The sequence below is a fragment of the Empidonax traillii genome, unplaced genomic scaffold, assembly GCF_003031625.1.
Source record: "Empidonax traillii isolate 1590-97213 ecotype Southwest subspecies unplaced genomic scaffold, ASM303162v1 scaffold226:size936269, whole genome shotgun sequence".
Taxonomy (NCBI): Eukaryota; Metazoa; Chordata; class Aves; order Passeriformes; family Tyrannidae; genus Empidonax; species Empidonax traillii.
The window spans coordinates 915,113-932,919 of NW_020955419.1; the positions used below are offsets into that span (position 1 = coordinate 915,113).

General features: G+C 44.1%; 1 protein-coding gene across 2 annotated transcripts in view; it reads right to left on the reverse strand.

Moving 5' to 3' along the window:
• Positions 1-17,446, reverse strand: part of LOC114059477 (guanine nucleotide exchange factor DBS-like) — a 162,057-nt gene extending 144,611 nt beyond the window's left edge. The window contains exon 1 of one of the 2 annotated variants that reach the window (XM_027887970.1): positions 16,940-17,446. In XM_027887970.1, coding sequence (XP_027743771.1) covers positions 16,940-17,042 — 103 coding nt within the window. In that variant the 5' untranslated portion in view covers positions 17,043-17,446. The remainder of the gene's footprint in view (positions 1-16,939) is intronic. The other variant, XM_027887958.1, reaches the window with a different exon arrangement.
• Positions 17,447-17,807: the final 361 nt, after the last annotated feature.

Below are 17,807 nucleotides of genomic sequence, written 5' to 3' on the forward strand. Positions count from 1 at the left end.
TGTAATTTCTTGTGAACAGTCAAGATATGAGTTCGGGAACAGCATTTATGTGCCAGAGGAAGGAGAAAGAGAACTCTGTTTCTGCTGCATGGGTAAATGAGGCAGCTAAAAAACACTGTAAAACGCTCCCTGTTTCCAGCATAACCCACACAGTCATTTAAACAATTGCAGGGAAACAGGCATCACTTTTCCATCCAAACCTTGTAAGAACCATTAAGAAAGTTTAGTGTAGAAAAGACTCAAAAAATTGCCTCCCCTATCCACCAGTGATTTAAAAACAACAACAAAACATAAAAACCCAACAGCAAGAGATATCTTATTTATTCATGAAGACCAGCAACTCCCCCCCCAGTGTATATAGTATTCCACAAGGCTGAGAAATAAGTAATATAAATCCGATGCCAATATTAGGATTCATACACACTGAAGCTAAGAAAATAATTTATATTTCATTCCTGAGACCCCAGCTTCACATTTTCCTATTTCATATGTGATGTTTTATCTGATGTTTGAGCTGATCTTTGATAGCTATGCTGAAACACATTTTCATTGTGTATATATGTCCAGGACCTTCTTTCTGCCTTCCCCATCACCCAGAACATGCATATGAGGCACTTCAGCAGTTTGACACGAAAGTTTATTTTCAGAGCACACTTGGTGCTGTTACAGGCAAACAACCATTCCAGTGTTCAGCTAGGAAATGGAAACTGGTCTTTTCTATTAACTTCCATTTATTTTCTTCAACTAATGAAAAGCATACCATGTCTGCATCTCCCTCCTTTTTTAATAAAGGGCTACATCCCAGACATTGCTTTAAGCCCCAAGGAGTTAAAGTAACAAGCAGAGGAAAAAATATCTCTGTTCTTGAAATTACTTTTAACATACAGCACTGTTGCAATTACAACATGCAGTTCCTGCACTAGAAGGCACTAATTCCAGTGCCATATGGCTTCAGAATCTCATTACACTGAGCTGCTTAAAGTGACTTCTTATCGGACGAGCAAAACATTTTTGGTCACCTTCAGCAGAGGAAACAACAACTCTGCCACTGCTGACGCACATTTACTCCCCCACGAGCTGCCGAAAGCAGGAGTGAGCAGAGGGAAAATCAGGGGACAACCTTAGCCAAGGAACTTCTGTTGCCACCTCAAAGCTGTGCAGACATCCAGGGTTAGTCAAGGACTGTTACCATCATTATAAAATATAAAAACACAACTAAAACAAAAGAAAACAGGCCAGTGCCATTACTGCTGGATTAAGGAAGCTTCCCAGGAGATCAGGAGATGAGCGGAACCTTCATAGGCCAAGCAGTGGCACGAAGTGCTGTGGCACCTGACTCTCTTGACCTCTGTAGCCAAGTGCAGATCACCAACAGAAGGCATTTCTGTCCTGCTAGGAATCTGCTCGGCACAACAAACAGATTCTTAGAGTTACCAATCTGTAACTGGCACAGGGGTAAAAAGCAGCTAGATCCAGGGTTTAGGCTTGGATGCAAAGTTCTTCCAATCCTGATCATGAAAATGCTTAAGGACCTAAGTGAGATCAAGAAACTTTCTGAGCAATACATACCCAAAACACAGCTCCTGGTTTAAAGTCAGGGGAATAAACTCAAAGACAAGTAAATGCAAAAGGAACAGAAGACAGAGACACTGGGTAACCCTGGGAGGGCTGTGGCCCATAAAATTGGGCATGTCAGACCCCCATCCTCCTACACTCCTAAACACCGTGATGACCATACCACCAGTGCATCTGAGAGGTGGATGCACGGGCGCAGTCCTTGTGCCATGGCCCTCCAGCAGCACCACGAGTCCTGGAAAAGACCATCTGGATTAAGCAGGGAACATGTTTTTCTCCTCTCTGTACTCTGTCACTGCACACACTGAGTCACCTCCAGAGCCATGACAACCCTGGCCCTTGCCATCACCCAGGGCACTGCACTGGAATCACTGCACTATCCCTCCTTCTCTCCCCCTTCACCAACCAGTGGAGCACTCCCAGAGCAGACCAGCTGCTGGATCCACGCAGCCAAGGCCACCAGGGCAGCTTCCTTCCCCGAGGAGCAGCTGTGCACATTCCCTGACGGAAGCATCATTTTTTTGTTGTTGTTGCAATTCATAACTTGAAGCAGATAAAGGAGAATCAGAAAGACACAGGGATAAAAATAGGATCTGTGAGCATCACAAGGGCTGCTGATACTCAAGGCTTTTGGACACATGCCAAATGTTAGCTGAACAGGAAGAAAGAGCTTCTCACATTACAAAGTACAGTAAAGGCATTTCCAATGTTCTGTTGCCATCTCTCAAGCACTCAACATCATTTACCACGAGGAATAGGAGATTGGGCTTCAGGGACTATTGATTTTCCCTGTTTCTATATCTGTGCACTGAGGTTCACTCAGTCACTCTGCACAGTCCACAAGGAAAAAGGAGCTCCTCTGAGACTTTCTTAGACACCTTTTTGACTGATTGGGCTCTCAACTGGCAGATACACATCAAACACACTCCTTTAACATCCTCTAGGGCAAGGCTTGCATTTGTCTAAGGAATTGAGGATAAAATCACCAAAGAGGAGTTACTCACTCTACTCTGGCTACCGTAAAGTACACCTTTTATTTTTTTTCCCCAGGACACCAGAGGTCTGTCCTGAAGGACCTGCCCACATGGTAGTTTCTCCACGCTGGGCACCTGCAAATGAGAGGCTGCAACACCCTCCTGTGTGTGCACCCACAAGTGCAACCACACCGAGCAGCTGGATGCTTGCACATGCCTACACCCAGGTAGTAGAAATCTGTGCTGCTCAGTGCCTGATGCTGCAGAGCTGTTCCTTCTTCACATCCACCCTCAGCCTGAACCCCTGCCCTGTTCCCACTTTATTCCACCCCAGCTCTGTCTCTAAGCCATCAGTTGTAATAGATTTAAGGTTCTGGAAAGACACAATCTACAGAGTGATTTCTCAAGTTACACCAAAGCCTAGTGTGTAGCAGAAAAATAAAAGGATGGATAACCTGTCAGCATGTGCACCAGTGAGCATCATGTGAGCACTTCATTTACCTCTCCCCACCCACAGCGCTGTCTCATGCACCAGGCACAGCAAGGCAAGACATTGCCTCACCACACACACCACACCCCCAGCCCTCTCCCTCTCCTCCCCAGCCCGCACAACTATTGGTTTTTGGCACCCTACCCCATCTTGAATATGTAAAAGGGTAAATTTACAGGAAACAAAGAGTTTCAATCCTTTGTCCAAACAAGGCAAGAGCTGCTAAAATTATATGGAAAATGGCCAGCTGGGATAGAAAAAGTATTAGCATCAAAGCCTCATTTCCTTTCATAGCAAGCCTAAAATTATTCAGGGATATATACTAAAAGGCAAGTAGGTCCACACAGTAAAAAAAAAAAAATAAAAATTTAAAAAAAAAAAAATATCTGTAAGTCAGCTTCAGCTGCAGAAACAGCATAAAGCTGCACCTGAGACAGCTTTTCCTATGAAAGGCACCACAAGGGTTTCTCTGTGACACTGCACTAATGCACAATGGCCTCCCCTGTCAGCCCCGAGTGTCCTGCTGTCAGAACATGAAGAATCCATGCAGACCGTGCTGGGATGTGCTGAGCAGGGTCTGCACAAGGTTAGACCTCCAACCCACATGAAATAAGGACAGCACTTTGACTTGAACAGCACCATGGACTTAAATTGCCTAAAGCTGAGTGGTGCAGTGTTCTGATGAGATAAGAAATTGCTCTTTAGTCTGTCAGGAAGCCCTATTGCAAATGCTTTCTGCTGACCAGAACAGATTAACTCAACAAAATGTATCTAAATCCCACATCCGTTTATGGACCTTAGTCCCAATAGGCATAAGTCCACTTCATGGAACGTAGCCTTAAATAATGCTTTGTACTTCTCCAGTGAATCTCAGCTGAGCACTTCGGCACCACAGAGAGATTGTTACTCTCATGAAATAGACAATTTCCTATATAATTGCCAATAAAAGGGTATGCTTTAAGAAAAATATTTTTGTTTTGTTGTATTTGAGTATGCATCTGAGAACTATTTGAAGAAGGCTTGGGGGGTGGGAGGAGGAATAATTTCACCTAAAGTTTTGCCCCACAAAAGCAAAAAATTGGGGAGAAATGTGCTAAATAAATCCATACATCTCCCCCTGGCTTGAGAGCCCTTTGAATTGCCTTAACAATAATTTCAGCCCATCTTTAACCCTTTCTTTGCTGCTCCTTTGTAGCATAAACCCACATAATTCTACACAATATTTTCCTGTCTCTTGTTTAAATATACTTGCTTCAAGAATAGCAATCAACTGTGGAAAAAAAATAAAGCAATATTTTTAATTGTGTCGGAAGCATTGTAAGAACCCACCAGTGAACTTTAAAATCTCAACGCAAATAATGAAGCATAAGGAAAGAAAATCTTCAGCTGGGAACCGAATCCCAAGATATTCATGCAGTTTGTCTAAGATCAATTGCAGTTACTGCAGTAAAGCTGTAAAATATATTGGGACACACAAAGAAATATCCCTGTCTTGGTTGCAGCCTTGAGCATGGTACACAGAGCCACCCTCAACTTTATGTCATTTGTAGATATCCTCATCTTTTCAACAATGTAATTTAAAGCTGTGTTTTGCTCATTAAGGTTTTGCAGTGTTCTGTTCCAGCCTAATTACTACTACACACACTTTCTGGGGGCAGCAAGTCTGATAGTGAAGGCTGCTGAACTGAAACTACTAGGAATGACCTAACTGAGTGAAATAAAACCAAAACACTAAAAGGAGTCTTAATATCAGGTTCAGGGACTGATCCCAAATATCAGCACTGGTAGTGGACATGACAGGTATTTTAGAGCATGTGGGCTGTATTGAAAAAAGTATTTTGCATTTGGCAGCAGTATGTGTATGTAGTCACAGTCCTGAGTACACTGATCAGCCTGAACTGCCGGAGTGTTCTCACCTGAGGCTCCCACCAACACTCTCCATTCAGTGTTTCAGGTACTGCATTTGTGAGGGCCCCCAGTCCCTCTTTCCTTTGTGCTGTGGGTGATGCTGCTTCCTGATGCTTTCTCTGCTGTTCGTGACCTGCAGCTTAGACCTGCTAGATTAATTTACACCTGATGTGATGTATCATTTGAGTCTCTCATCACCTTTGCTCAGGTATTATGGGACAGCGCTCTGGGGGTGAAAATAATCATACTAATGCCAGCCTTATATTTCTGCAAGGCATATTCCTAGCTTTTGTATTTTCTGCCAGATGTTTAAGACTTTTAGTAACTTCTGTAGTGTTTAATTAAGTTATCAAAATCACGACAGATTCTCACATTTTCCGAAAGAGAAGCTGGTATAAGATTAGGCTCTTTTTTATATTTTCTAAATATTAAAATGAACAGATGTGCTTACTCCTAAATAGGAAAATAGATTTTATGTAAAACTTAAACTATGGTAACTGAAAACACACAAGTGATGTCCTTCTACAGCATATCCCGGTTTGGATGAAAAGCTTAGATAGAGAACTTTTGTACTTCAATTTTCAAAGGTTTAACACCCATCTCACAGGGTATTTATCTCTGGAGACAACGGCTCTCTCCGAACTCGTGATGCCCTCGGTATTTTGCACCCTCAGGAGTGCTGTGGCCTCAGCTCGGGCAGGGAATGGTTCACCCTCCCGCGCCCTCCAGCGGCTCCTCCGCAAACAGGCAGCGGTGGGAGCGCCTGGATCTCTCCATCAACAGAGAGTAACTCCTGGGTACCAAACCCGGCTTAAAAACGCTTGGAGAAGGGGTTTGAGGGAGTGAGGCCCCTCTGCCCATCTCTGTAACACCCTGCCTTTCAGGCGATCCCGGAAGGGTCTGGCCCGTCCCTTGAGGGACGGTGACAGTAGAAACTGTAGTGCAAAGTGGTGCTGATGTGCCCTCTGCTCCTTCTGCTGCCTTCTCCCCCTCTCCAGCACAGCAGCTTCCTGAGACCAACACACACACACATCCCTTCCTCAGGCAGCAGCCCTGCTCTGCTACCCTGCTGGAACGAGAAGGGTGCAGGGGATGAGGGCTTGTGTTTTGTTTCTCCTTTGTATGACTGGACTGGGAAAAACTTGCACGCAGGTGACACCCCAGCACTGAAGGGGACAGTGGGACAGGCAGAACGTGGCCTGTACAGAGCTGCTATTGGAGGCACTGGGGTAGAATAGGCAGAGAATATCACTGACAGGCTTCTCTTTGCTTTGTTCCACCAGTTCTGCTCTTCCCAGGGCACTTGCCTGCCAGCTCTCTGCTCCCATTCAAGATAAAATTATGCACAAGGCTCTACTGTATAGTCAGCATGTACCTCAACATGATCCAGAATGACAATAGCACAATGCTGAAACTGCATTCTCCCCTAGCTGAAAACAAAGCCAGAAAGATGGATTTTTATGAGCTATCAAAAAAAGAAAAGAAAAAAAAAAGGACCAAAAAGTTTACCTCAAACTGAACTGTGACTTCAAAGTCAGCTGTGAAGCCCCTCCTGATTTCTTCAGTGTGGAATGGGAAAAGATACTAGACACTGATAACAGTGCAAATATCTGAGGCAGATGAAATTGTGAGAGTAGCTTTGAATCTCTCCTTTAAAAAAAATTAGGAAGTTTGTGTTCACAAAATAAGCTGATCGCCATAACAAGGATTAATCAGATTTTCCCAGCAACCTTCCTGCACCAACTGCTGGCATAGAATTGCTGGGAGCTGTCTGAGTTTGGTACCTGATTACAGCTCAGGGTCATCCTGAGGCCATAGCTATTTCAGTGTGAAATAACCTTTTCTCTGGATATTGCAAGATCAATAGTATGGCTCCATCAGCTTTGGCTTTCATGCTGCAAACACCAGTATTGATCCTTTCAAAAACTGAGCTCTGGCTTCAAGACTTAGGAACTACAGTGTAATGGATAACAGTGAACTTCAGACTCAAAGGGAGGAAATATTTATAGTCATGTTTTGTTAGGTGAAGGATTACCGATTGATTAAAAAAAGGGAAACTCTCCTGATAGTAATTCTAGCCACAGCAATTCTATTTGAATATAAACTCCCTACCAGAAAATAATGCATTTGGAGTGTCAAGGTTGTAACATCTATAATTAACAGGCACTATATTCAAATACATATTTTTACATTCAAATCATCTCATTTCTACTCATCATTGTTACTAGAGCTGCAGGGGTTTTTTGCAGTTCTTTCCCTGGTACCTGTCTGTCACCATGTGCACGTCCTTGGAAAGTCATAAGTAAACTGGAGATATTGCAGTAATAATAACTGGAGATGCCAGTAACTGTGGGCTTATTCCCTACCTATTTATAATTAAAATATGGCTGCTACCTTAAAGGTCTTGGAATTTAAAGGCAACAATTGCTTTCCTGAAATACTGAAAGATACCCTCTCTGGTTTTAGATTTTCTCCACCACTTCACATTCCAGTTTCCTGGAGTGGTTCTGCCGTGTTAACTGGGAGTACATACATATACAAAATTTGTGGAACTTAAGGCATGTATTGAATGAGAAGAGTCAGATCCTGTCTGCAGCTGTTGCCAGGCAGCCCACAATGCTGTACATCAACACTGTTTGCCTTGTATTTATGTCTTGGAGCTGCAGATAACTGCTCTTGTATTCGGGGCCAGCTGTACACAATTCATTGCCCAAGGGAAACTGGAAATCATAGAGCTCCCGGTCATGCAGAGGAAACAAGAGCTAAATGGTTTGCAGCCCCTCATATCTCGTTGCCCTGGGCAACAGCCTGCACTGCGGAAGTGGCAGATCCAGCCTTTCTCCTGCATTCTGTAACATATGGTGTTAATATATGGAGAGATACTATGACAACCCTGCTGTAGGGCAGTTGGGGTGCTCACATATTAGGTGATATGAGTGGGTGCATAAACAGGAAAAGAGCTGCTGGTTTCCATCCAAGATCCTTGAGACACAGATGGAGGTAACCGGAAGCACAGGGATTACAGGCTGCACTCACGGATGTGGGGAATCTGACTTGAGATCCTCTCAGCTTGGCTTTCCTTGAGCTCTGGCAGGAACTGACCCAAGATCCCCACATGAACTCAGGACAATTCTGATGGCAGGTGCTAAGTCTCCGTGCTGCCTCTTATACCTGTTTGCAGCAGCGGCTACAGCTGGGTCAGCTACAGCAGAGTGCACTCAGACAAAAATATCTGGTCCTGTGGAGTGCTGAGTACCAGCAGTTCCCCCTTTATTCACTCAGAAATAGAGAGCTCTTTGCATCTTTCTGGATCAGAGCCACTTTGCTGTAATATTGATGAGGCATTGTTTCCCATCACCTCTTTGCAATGTTTCAAAGGATTTTGGCTTTCGCAGAAATTTAACTTTTACTCCCATGCTTGAGTAAAGGAATCAGACCTGGACTAACATTTCAAAAAGTACCTTACTATCTCTGTTTAAGCTTCCAGAGAGTCAGCTTTGCATTCACTATAATAGTCCTGCACTTACTGCAATGGAGTCCCCAGAGAACTCCATCTGTGTTGTATTCATGCAGCTCTGCAATCAGGGAGGGCTGGGCTGACTGCCTTGAGGTGCCAAACAAGCCCCTGTGTCCTCAGATCAGGAGAGCATTAGATGGTAGTACCTTATACCAGAGCCAGACCATGGGCACAGTCCATGTTTGAGGCCGGCAGATGAGAAGCAGTCTCCAGGAAGGCATGGACAACCAGTACTTTGGCTGTGCTTGTTAGGTGTTGACTGCCTAAAAGATTCAGGACTCAAATTTCATGACAGCAGGAATTTTGGAAAAATGCATTTTCAAGAACACTCCAAACAGAACACACAGCAGGTGCAATGCTGGTTTTGAGCTATTGTATGATGTTGTTCCATCAACAGAATAGACAATAATTCCATGACAGCATGGATTTTTGATACTGGTAGCCCATCTTTCCTTTGGCCACACTGTTTGGGATATTTTTCTGTACTGTCAGGCCCCTGCAATGGCTAGAAAAGATTGGCACAGAGCACAGCAGCTTTGTAAACTAAATCTTAGGGTGCACCGAAATTTGGGATTTTCTCTCTTAGTTCAGTGCTTCATTCCCTATGACACTGCAAGGAATATTCTAATAGAAAACAGCATGAAGGACTACTCACTAACAGAACTATTTGCAGGCCTCTGCTGAAAAGGCATCAACCTTCTGCAATGCTGCACTGCAAAAGACAAGAGGTGGGTGCACACAAATGTAATGCATTTCACCCTTGACTGAATGCTGTTACTTCAGACTTTACCGGCCTGAACTCAGCCTCCACGAGCTCAATAATTCCTCAGCCTTTGGACTGACAGATGTTATCTATGTTGTGTTTGTAACAGAGGAGTTTGAAGATACTGTGGTCTCAACCCAGTTGTCCCCTACATGTCTCTGCCCAGGCCAAAGTGGAGCTTTTCCTCTGCTAAACTCAACAGCTTTTCTTTACAGTGTTCCTGCTCTCTGAGCAGTACCTCCCTCCTTGCCATGATTTACAGAGCACTTCAGGTATTTACAACTGGTGTTTTTCCATCTATGCATGTAAGAGTTTCTTCACCCTGCCTCCCCTTCTGTTCCTTGGTTTCAATTCTGGCCATGTCTGCTGCTCTGGTTAGTGTGAATCACCAAATTGAATGACTAATAATGATCCATGTGCCGTGTTATCCCTTTTATATCATTCTCCAGCATTTTCTCATGTGAGAAAGATCAGGCAGCTTTGCAGAGAACTTAGATTTCTCCCACTCACTTACCCACTGACCATCTGGGGAAATCCAGATGTTACTGTGCTGAATTCCAAAGGGAGGTACAATAAACTCGGTCAGTGGGATAAAGTACAGCACTAACGCAAACACAGCATTAACACAAAACATTTATGGTTTATCTTCTCCCAAATGCTTCAAGCCCAGCTCTGAAGAACAGGATAAAATATAAAAATGGGACTAGCACCATGTACCTGACACTGTGCTGTCAAAATTATTTTAGCAGTCACCCAGGTCCAGAAATCCATCCTGGATTGAATGCTGAGTCCAACCTCGGGGGCTAAAAGAGGCCTCCAACATGGTGCAGAAGGAAAAAAAGAGAGACAGCCATGGAACTGATGAGCTTATTCTCTGCTCATTGAGATGACCTGGGGCTGCAAGTACCTTTCAAAGTGTTGAACCTGTTTCCCCCAGGGATATGTCCTCTCAGGGGACCTCTTGGATTCAGGCACCATATGGAGGGCGACAAAAAAGAATTAAATAAAAGATGAGGCAAGAGGTGGAAAAGGTCCCTTGTATTTAACGAGCTGCCAGGAAACGTGATAGATGTCAGCTCAGTTTAATTTCCAGCGAGGCCATCTGAGCTTCCCTCTGCCAGAGAGATGGGAGCAGAGAGGGGCTTCTCTCTACCTCCTTCTGGCCCTATTTGCTTTTTAATCTTGGGACTTAACAGTGCAGGATGGTCACAACTGCCTGCCCTGCTAGTGAGCAATGACTTCTGCCAGCACCAGCATCTCTCATTGTGCCTGACTCACAGGAGGAAACCTCCTACACTTGCTTTCCCCTGGACAGTCCCCTCACTTTCCCCCTCCAGGTAGCCCTGGGCTTGCTCTGGAGTGTTTAAGAGCAGAGGGGGAAGTGCCACAGTCTGACTAGCTCATTGAATGATGCTGTAAGAAGTCATTTTTCCCTTGCTTGTGACCTAAGCTACCTCATTTTTCTTTTTCATTTTGAAATTGTTATTTAATAAGAAAATCTCCTCTTCCACCAAAAAAAAAAAAAGGGGGGAAAAAAAAAAGGCAAACAAATCAACCAAAGAACCCCCAAAATACAAAAAAGTGCAAAACAAAACCCAAAACCCAACAGAAAACCACCATATAGTGTTTGGAAGAGCTCTGGAAGTCAGAGGTTCCTGCTTCCTGCTTTATTAAACTGCCACAGAGGGCTAACACTGTCTAAAATACAGTCCTGAGAGAGAAGTGGGTTCAGGAAAGCCACGAGAAGAGCTGACCTAAACAGAAGGCACACAGACTTCCTTGCAACTGAAAATGCATCTTGGAATTACTCATTTGTCTCCCAACTGCTTTCCAGGCACCAACAGACAAACCACAGACAAGCCACAGAGGTGAGAAGAGCTTCCTAGGGATGTACAGGACCTGGTATCCTCTTGCACAGCTGTGGAAAGCACCATGAGCATCACCAGTACCAACAGCTAAACTTGGATTCTGTCCCCTGACTTTACTAATTTTAAACAGTCCTCCATGCCAAGAAACAAACACCTACAAGCCATTATTGAAGCAGACTATAAAACAAAAGACAGAGGGAGACTGCTGTGGCATTAGATTTAACAGCAGCAATGTGGAGGCTTTTGAAAAAGAGAGTGACTTACAGATTGACAGATTGGATCACACCTCAGTTCCATCCAGCCTAGTTCCCTGTCTCCAACAGTTGCCATCACAACATGCCTAAGTAGAAAGTGTGAAAACCTTGCAGCAAGCAGATGGTGGATAGCTGCTGCCATTCCCTTTTCTTTCCAACATCCTGCTCTCTTCCTGGCTTGAGAATGAAAGCTCAGGGTGTAACAGCCAGTTTTGGGGAGAATATCCATAAATGAGAAAACAGCCTGGGCTGTGAGCAGCCTTTCAATTCTGTGGTGCTCTGCATGGCTCTCCTTACTGCCTGCTGCTCTGAAAGGAATTATCAACAGTAACACACCTGGATAGCGCAAAATTTTTCTATCTTTTTCTTAAATTCTCTCAAGGATGCCAAGGTCTCATCCTATATGAAAAAGTCCACAGCTAAGGTGGAATATTGAAGAGAAACATCTCTGAGCTGTTCTCTCCTGAAACAGAAGCTGCCTTAATGCATGCTACTATTTTTTCTGGTTTTGGGAAGCTCTTTAGTCACCTCTATCTCTCTAAACATGAGACAAAACTATTACATAAATATTTTGCTTTGAGACAAACTAGTGTTCTGGATCCCCAACTCAATAGTTTCTTACAGTCTTTATTTCTGGTCATGCCTCAACAAAATAAGTTAAAATGTGGGCTTTAAACAAGTATGTGGTACTTGTAATATTCTACATTTTGGAGAGTGCACCAGGCACATCTGCACATTTTTCATGAGAGCTCAATTCCCACTTTTTATAGACACAAACTTTGCAGCAATAACAAAACCCTTCTAAATAGTTCCTTGCTAAACAAGGAGATACAGCTGCATGAAATAGGCCATATAGAATTGAGTAAAATTAATAATCACAATCTAGGAACAAAAAAGTAACAAGTAGCTTTTTTAAGCTCTGAAACTAAAAAAGATAAATTGTCATTATCTTTCATTTCCCACATCCCACTTTCCCACACGGAATCTCTTAGTCCTAATAGAATGTGCTTATTAGTCTTTTCTTTGCTAATTGCACCTTTCTCTTCAGTTACTATTTTCATATTTTGCATGAATGCAATATTTTTGACCTCTGCCACTTCACCAAATTTGGTAAAAATTGGCCAACAGTTCAAAAGATTTACGGGGGTACAGAGAGAAAACCACAGATAACACGATCACAGCTCAATGTTTTTACAGAATTAGGTTAATGGGGAAAGGAACTCCAACCTACCACTTCCTGTTAGCATGAGATCCCAAGTAAATTTAGCAGACACATTTCTGAAGTTTTCTATTGTCATATTTCATTGGGAATGCAGGGATAGATGTCCATCCCATGCCTGTATATTACTTTTGGGTGAGGAAACCCGGTGTGCTGTGGTAAGTGGAATGACCAGTTGCCCCCAACTGCACACCAGAAATCCGTAAGTAGGACAGAGCTGCAGAATCAGTGGTTTGAAAAGAGCTTCTGAAATGCATGAATGAACTAAAACAAAGGGAAGAATTTTCTGTTGCAGGCAGGGGAATTTCTATTGCCTTGATTTAGGCCTTTGCAGAGGAGTCACAGAGGGCCTATTTGATAAGGTACCTCAAAAACTAATTTCTTACAATATCTCTTTTGAGTGCCCTTGATGTACACAGACAATATCAGAATCATTGCAATCGTCTGTCCAGCTGTGACATATTAGATTATTTGTGGCTTTGTAGCATAAAGCAGATTCTGTGACTTGTGATGCTAAGCCATTGGCCTCGGACAAGTGCCAGCTCGGGTTATTCCATTCTGCTGACCTAAATTCCTCTCACACAGTCAAGTGAATGCAGTATCATCCTTTACTTCCTGTTCCAAATTGTAACACAGGTTCTCTTCACACACACAAGTATTTTACACAGCTCCTCGACTCTGGTGGTTAAGCCAAGAGTGGTGGGAATTGACATACCACGGTTAGCAGATAGGAATTTTAGGTGTTGTCTAAGTCTCAAGGTGTCAATCCTAGACCAACTTCTGTCACTGACTTTCCTTTTGATTTCCATCAAGTTGCTTAAATTATTTTTTTTTTTCTTTCATTAACTGGACAAATAAGAATGTGTAAAATCAGGTAAAAGCTGACTTGATTGTATGGTTCTTTTCTTTCATGTAACATTTGTGCAATGTAGTGCTTTCTGAAAATTCACATCACTGCCTCCCCTACCTGGGACACGGACAGCCAGCTCATCTGGATCCAGCTGACATCTGAAGATGTGAGGAGCTCTTACAACTTCATTGAGATTTAAGGGGAGCCTCCAAGAAAACCCCCTCTCTAATATGCTGTGGAATTCTTCACTGGCAACAGAGGAGCCAAGCTGCTGTCCTTTTGAGACAGCTCACGTTGGTTCTGGCAGCTCCATCTTGTTATAAAATCATTGTAAGAAAAACCTGCGGTAAATGGGGCACTGGGTGGAGGTGCTTGTGTGCATAACTGTGCCCAGAACACTGCCCACAAATAGCAAAGCTGGCATCAGACTTCTGGGGACCAACTGCCAAGTGTGGGTGGGCACTGAGTGCACAAAAGCATATTCCTGTGGGCTTTGCAAGCTGGAAGAACTGTGCATGTTCCCACAGGCAAACAATCCTGCCATCGGCACTGGCGTGTCACTCGGCAAAGCTCTTCCCTCCCCACCACAGAAGAGCTGCCACCTGCCCACCTACCCAAAGGACACGCTTTTTCAAAATTGATGAGTGTTTCCCCAACACCTCCCAACAAACAAGTTCAATGAAAGTAGGTTAAATTAAAAACAGAATCTTGACGCAGTTTTGGTAACATAATTGGGTAGCATTTTGTGCCAGATCTCAGATAGTAAGCAGGAAGCCTGCTAGTATTGACAAACTACTCCTGTCCCAGGCACCTGTTGTGGCCCCATTACCTCACCCACACCATGGCTATCAGGAACAATCCCAGGGAGGCTGAGGGAGCACAGAGCTCTTTAAGAGATCTAATTTGGTCTTCTGTTGTTTGACACTATATGAAGATGTCCTACGGTACAGGGTGCATGGTACTAGAAAAGTACCAACTAAGAGAGCAGGGAAATACATTCAGTGCTTCAGTTTTAACCTGGTAAGGCAGTAGCTGTATGTATGAAATCTGCAGCAGGATAAGAGGCTTTTGTTGCAAGCACATGAACTCTCTAACACAACATGAGTCAGCTAATGAGGGATGAGAGCTTTTGCCCAGGACAGATAGGATGAACCCCAGGCGATTAACTATGTTTGTGTCACTCTCATCAATACATTAAAAATAAACTGGTGTGTCATCTACTTCACACAGATGAAAACAATCCCATAAAGAATTTATTGCAAATATATGTCTTTCATTTTAACCCTCCCGTAAAGTTCTTGTTTGGCATTTCTCAAATTTTGTGAATACGTTTCTTCCCTCCTGCTCCCTGGGTGAGCTGGGAGCTGTGCTCCCAACCAAGGACTGGCTACAGTTGAATCCCATCAGTCCAAGGAGTAACATGAAGGTGACGGTTGTTGTAAAAACAGTAAACACTCTAAAGTATGTTCATGGTGAGGGATCCCCTCAGTTTGCTAAGGCTGGGAGCCCTTTCAGTTGTTTGAGGTGTAAAGATACCCACTGAACTTCCAAGAGACCTGTGCAGCTTCCTAGGAATTACTCTTTCAATAAGCTACGGCAACTCATGTTACAAGATGTGATTCATAAACCTGGTGCATCATCAGTGGGTTCGGAAGAAATGTTTTCCCTTCAGCCAATGATAAATGTTTTAACATTACTTGCTTCCATTTTTGCACAACTGCTTTTTCCAGTTACATGATTCAATAAAAAATGAGCACTGCCTACAAAAAGGCAGGCAGACTCCACAAGTAGCGGCTGCTTTGTAGGTCTCTAATGGCTGGGAAAATGGTGGCATTGTCCTTTCCTCTTGGAAGCTGATGAACTCAGCTCCTGCCTCAGTGTGAAATGCAAAAAATCCCAAGATCTGTGACCTTCATTCCTCCCCGTAGGACTGGCCTGCTTGATCTCCAGAAAACCAATGACTCTTTAGCATCAGCCACATGACCCAGAAACCTCTCTTATATATCAGGGAATGGGAGAAAGGTTCATTAACATCTTTCTAGTGTCTAGAATTATTTCCTACTAGATCATAGTATATTATATAGTAGGTAACATAATGCTATGTTATCTCTAGCAAATCCCTCCTGACATCAAGGAGAGTCCTCAGTATGGATGATGGGGACCTGTATTGAGTTTAACAGGAAAAGCAGAAGACACACAAACCTCTTTGGCTCCACTGAAATATTCTTCCTAAAAAAAAAATTGAATGTGCCTCATATTGATTCTCAAATCTTCGTAATAAAAATGTGAATTCATGTGACTTTGTGTCAATTTGAATTTGCACAATTGCAAAGCAGCTCGTGTTGTCATTACTGGGTCGAAGAGGCTGCTGTCACAAGCTGTCCTGGCAGTCAAGGCCTCTCCCATACCCGGCTCCTGCTGAGGTTACCAGGAGCACCAGGGCTGACCCCTGGATAAGATCTTGCAGAGATGGGACCTGGTCTTCAATATTTTACTCAGTTTAAATCTGCTTTTGTGCTATTTCTTTAGGCAAGGTACTGATTGCATTTGCTTTCTTGAACTTAGTTCAGATGCTACAGCTAATATCAAACCAAAGAATAATGTTGGTCTAAAATCTTACTTTGCTATTCTCTAAAAGCCAGATTTTGGTAACACTGTTTCATATATAGATTGAGCAAAGTCCATGACAAAGGCATATCAAGAACCTGTATAACATCTTTGGTGTTCACAGCACACAATCCATTACAAACACTGACAGCTATAAAATTTGTTACCATGCTATTCAACTAAAAATGTTCTTTTTACATGATGTAACACAGCTGCAATCTGCTTTAACTCAACCATAGGTAACAAAAAAGGGTCACAAAATTCTTTCTCAGTTGATATTTTAATCCCCAGCATCTCCTACTGTCTGGCTGATTTCAGATTAGTCAATTCCTTGCAGTTCAGTCCTCAATGCCAGCAAGTGTGCAGCCAGCTTAGACGCATAAGGATGCCAGTGCGTAGTACAGGGCCTCACCTGTATTCCCTGGCATTTGAAGGTTGGCAACAGCAAAATCAAGGCTGACATGGAGAAAAGCTTTTGAGATCCTGTCCTAGCAGCTTCCAGAAATCTTGAAACATCAAAGGCCATAAAAAAAATTCTCTGAGAATGGGCTGCTTCCAGTATCACAATCAAATCCCCAGCACATTAGCACTGCTGTTGCTCAAGCATCCTCCCACCGCCCCCTTTTCTCTACCACCTCGCTGCAAGGACTGTGCTCGGGTATTTTACACAGATCAGTTCACAGGTAGGACACTCTCTGCTCCTACTCATTCTGCTTTTCAGGGAAATACGTGCTTGAAAACCAAACCAAACCATCCATAAAAGGCTGTCTAATTGCCCAGAGCCAGGGGTTCACAATCTGCCGATGGCTCCTATTTCATGCACAGGTGTGACACTGTCACACAAAGGCATCAGCACCTCCTGGGAGAACAGGGCCCCCAAATCCAGAGTAAGAAGAAAAATAAAGATGACTTACCCACATGGGTGATAACCGTAGTCAGTCGCTGGGTGAGCTCCTGATGTGACATCTCTTCCTCTTTTAGCCAAAAAAGCATTTCACACAGGGAACTACACAGCATCCAAAAAAAGATGCACCCAGAGTGGGAGGCTGCACACTCACTGCCTCACTTGCACACAAAGCAAGGACCACTCCCACAGCACGGCCCTTCCAGCTCTCACATCTTCTGGCGGCTGCTCACCTCTCCCAATTTGCTGCCGTCCATGCATGAACCTCGTAAAGCTCCTTCCAGAAGGGGATTCTACCCCCCTTGACAGCAGCAAGGGAGCAGGAGGGGGGAGGAAAAAAAAAGAGGACAGAAGCAGGCGAGTTGATTGCTTATGGCTTTTTTTCCTCCCTTCTCCCGCGGATGAGGCAAAGGATAAAGAGACAAACCAGCAAGCAGATACCTTCCTCCAGGGAGACTTTTGGATGGTGATGCTGCGAGTCAGGGAAAAATCCTGGAGGTAGGAATGGCATCGGGAGGAGTGGAGCTGGCAGGAGAGCTCTAACAGCAGCAGCTGCTCTGCAACGCTCTCTTCACCAGCGTGCCTGCGAGTGGAGAACAACCCGCTCGCAGCCTCCGGTGCTCCCCCTTGGCCCCTGGGGCCCCGGTGCCTTGCAGGCTGTTCCCGAGTGGAACCCCGCAGTGTCCCAGAGACCCTCCTCCCATCCCCTCTAAAAGTCCCTGCCTGAAAAATGGGGCCACCACTTACATGGAGGGGGAGGGGGCAGTGGGCTTTTTAGGGGGGTTGTGGCCAGAGGCTTTGTTGCCCACCTGCATGGACAGGATCCCAGGGATCCTGGTGTGACTGAGCCCGTGGGACCCTCTCCAGCTGCACATGTA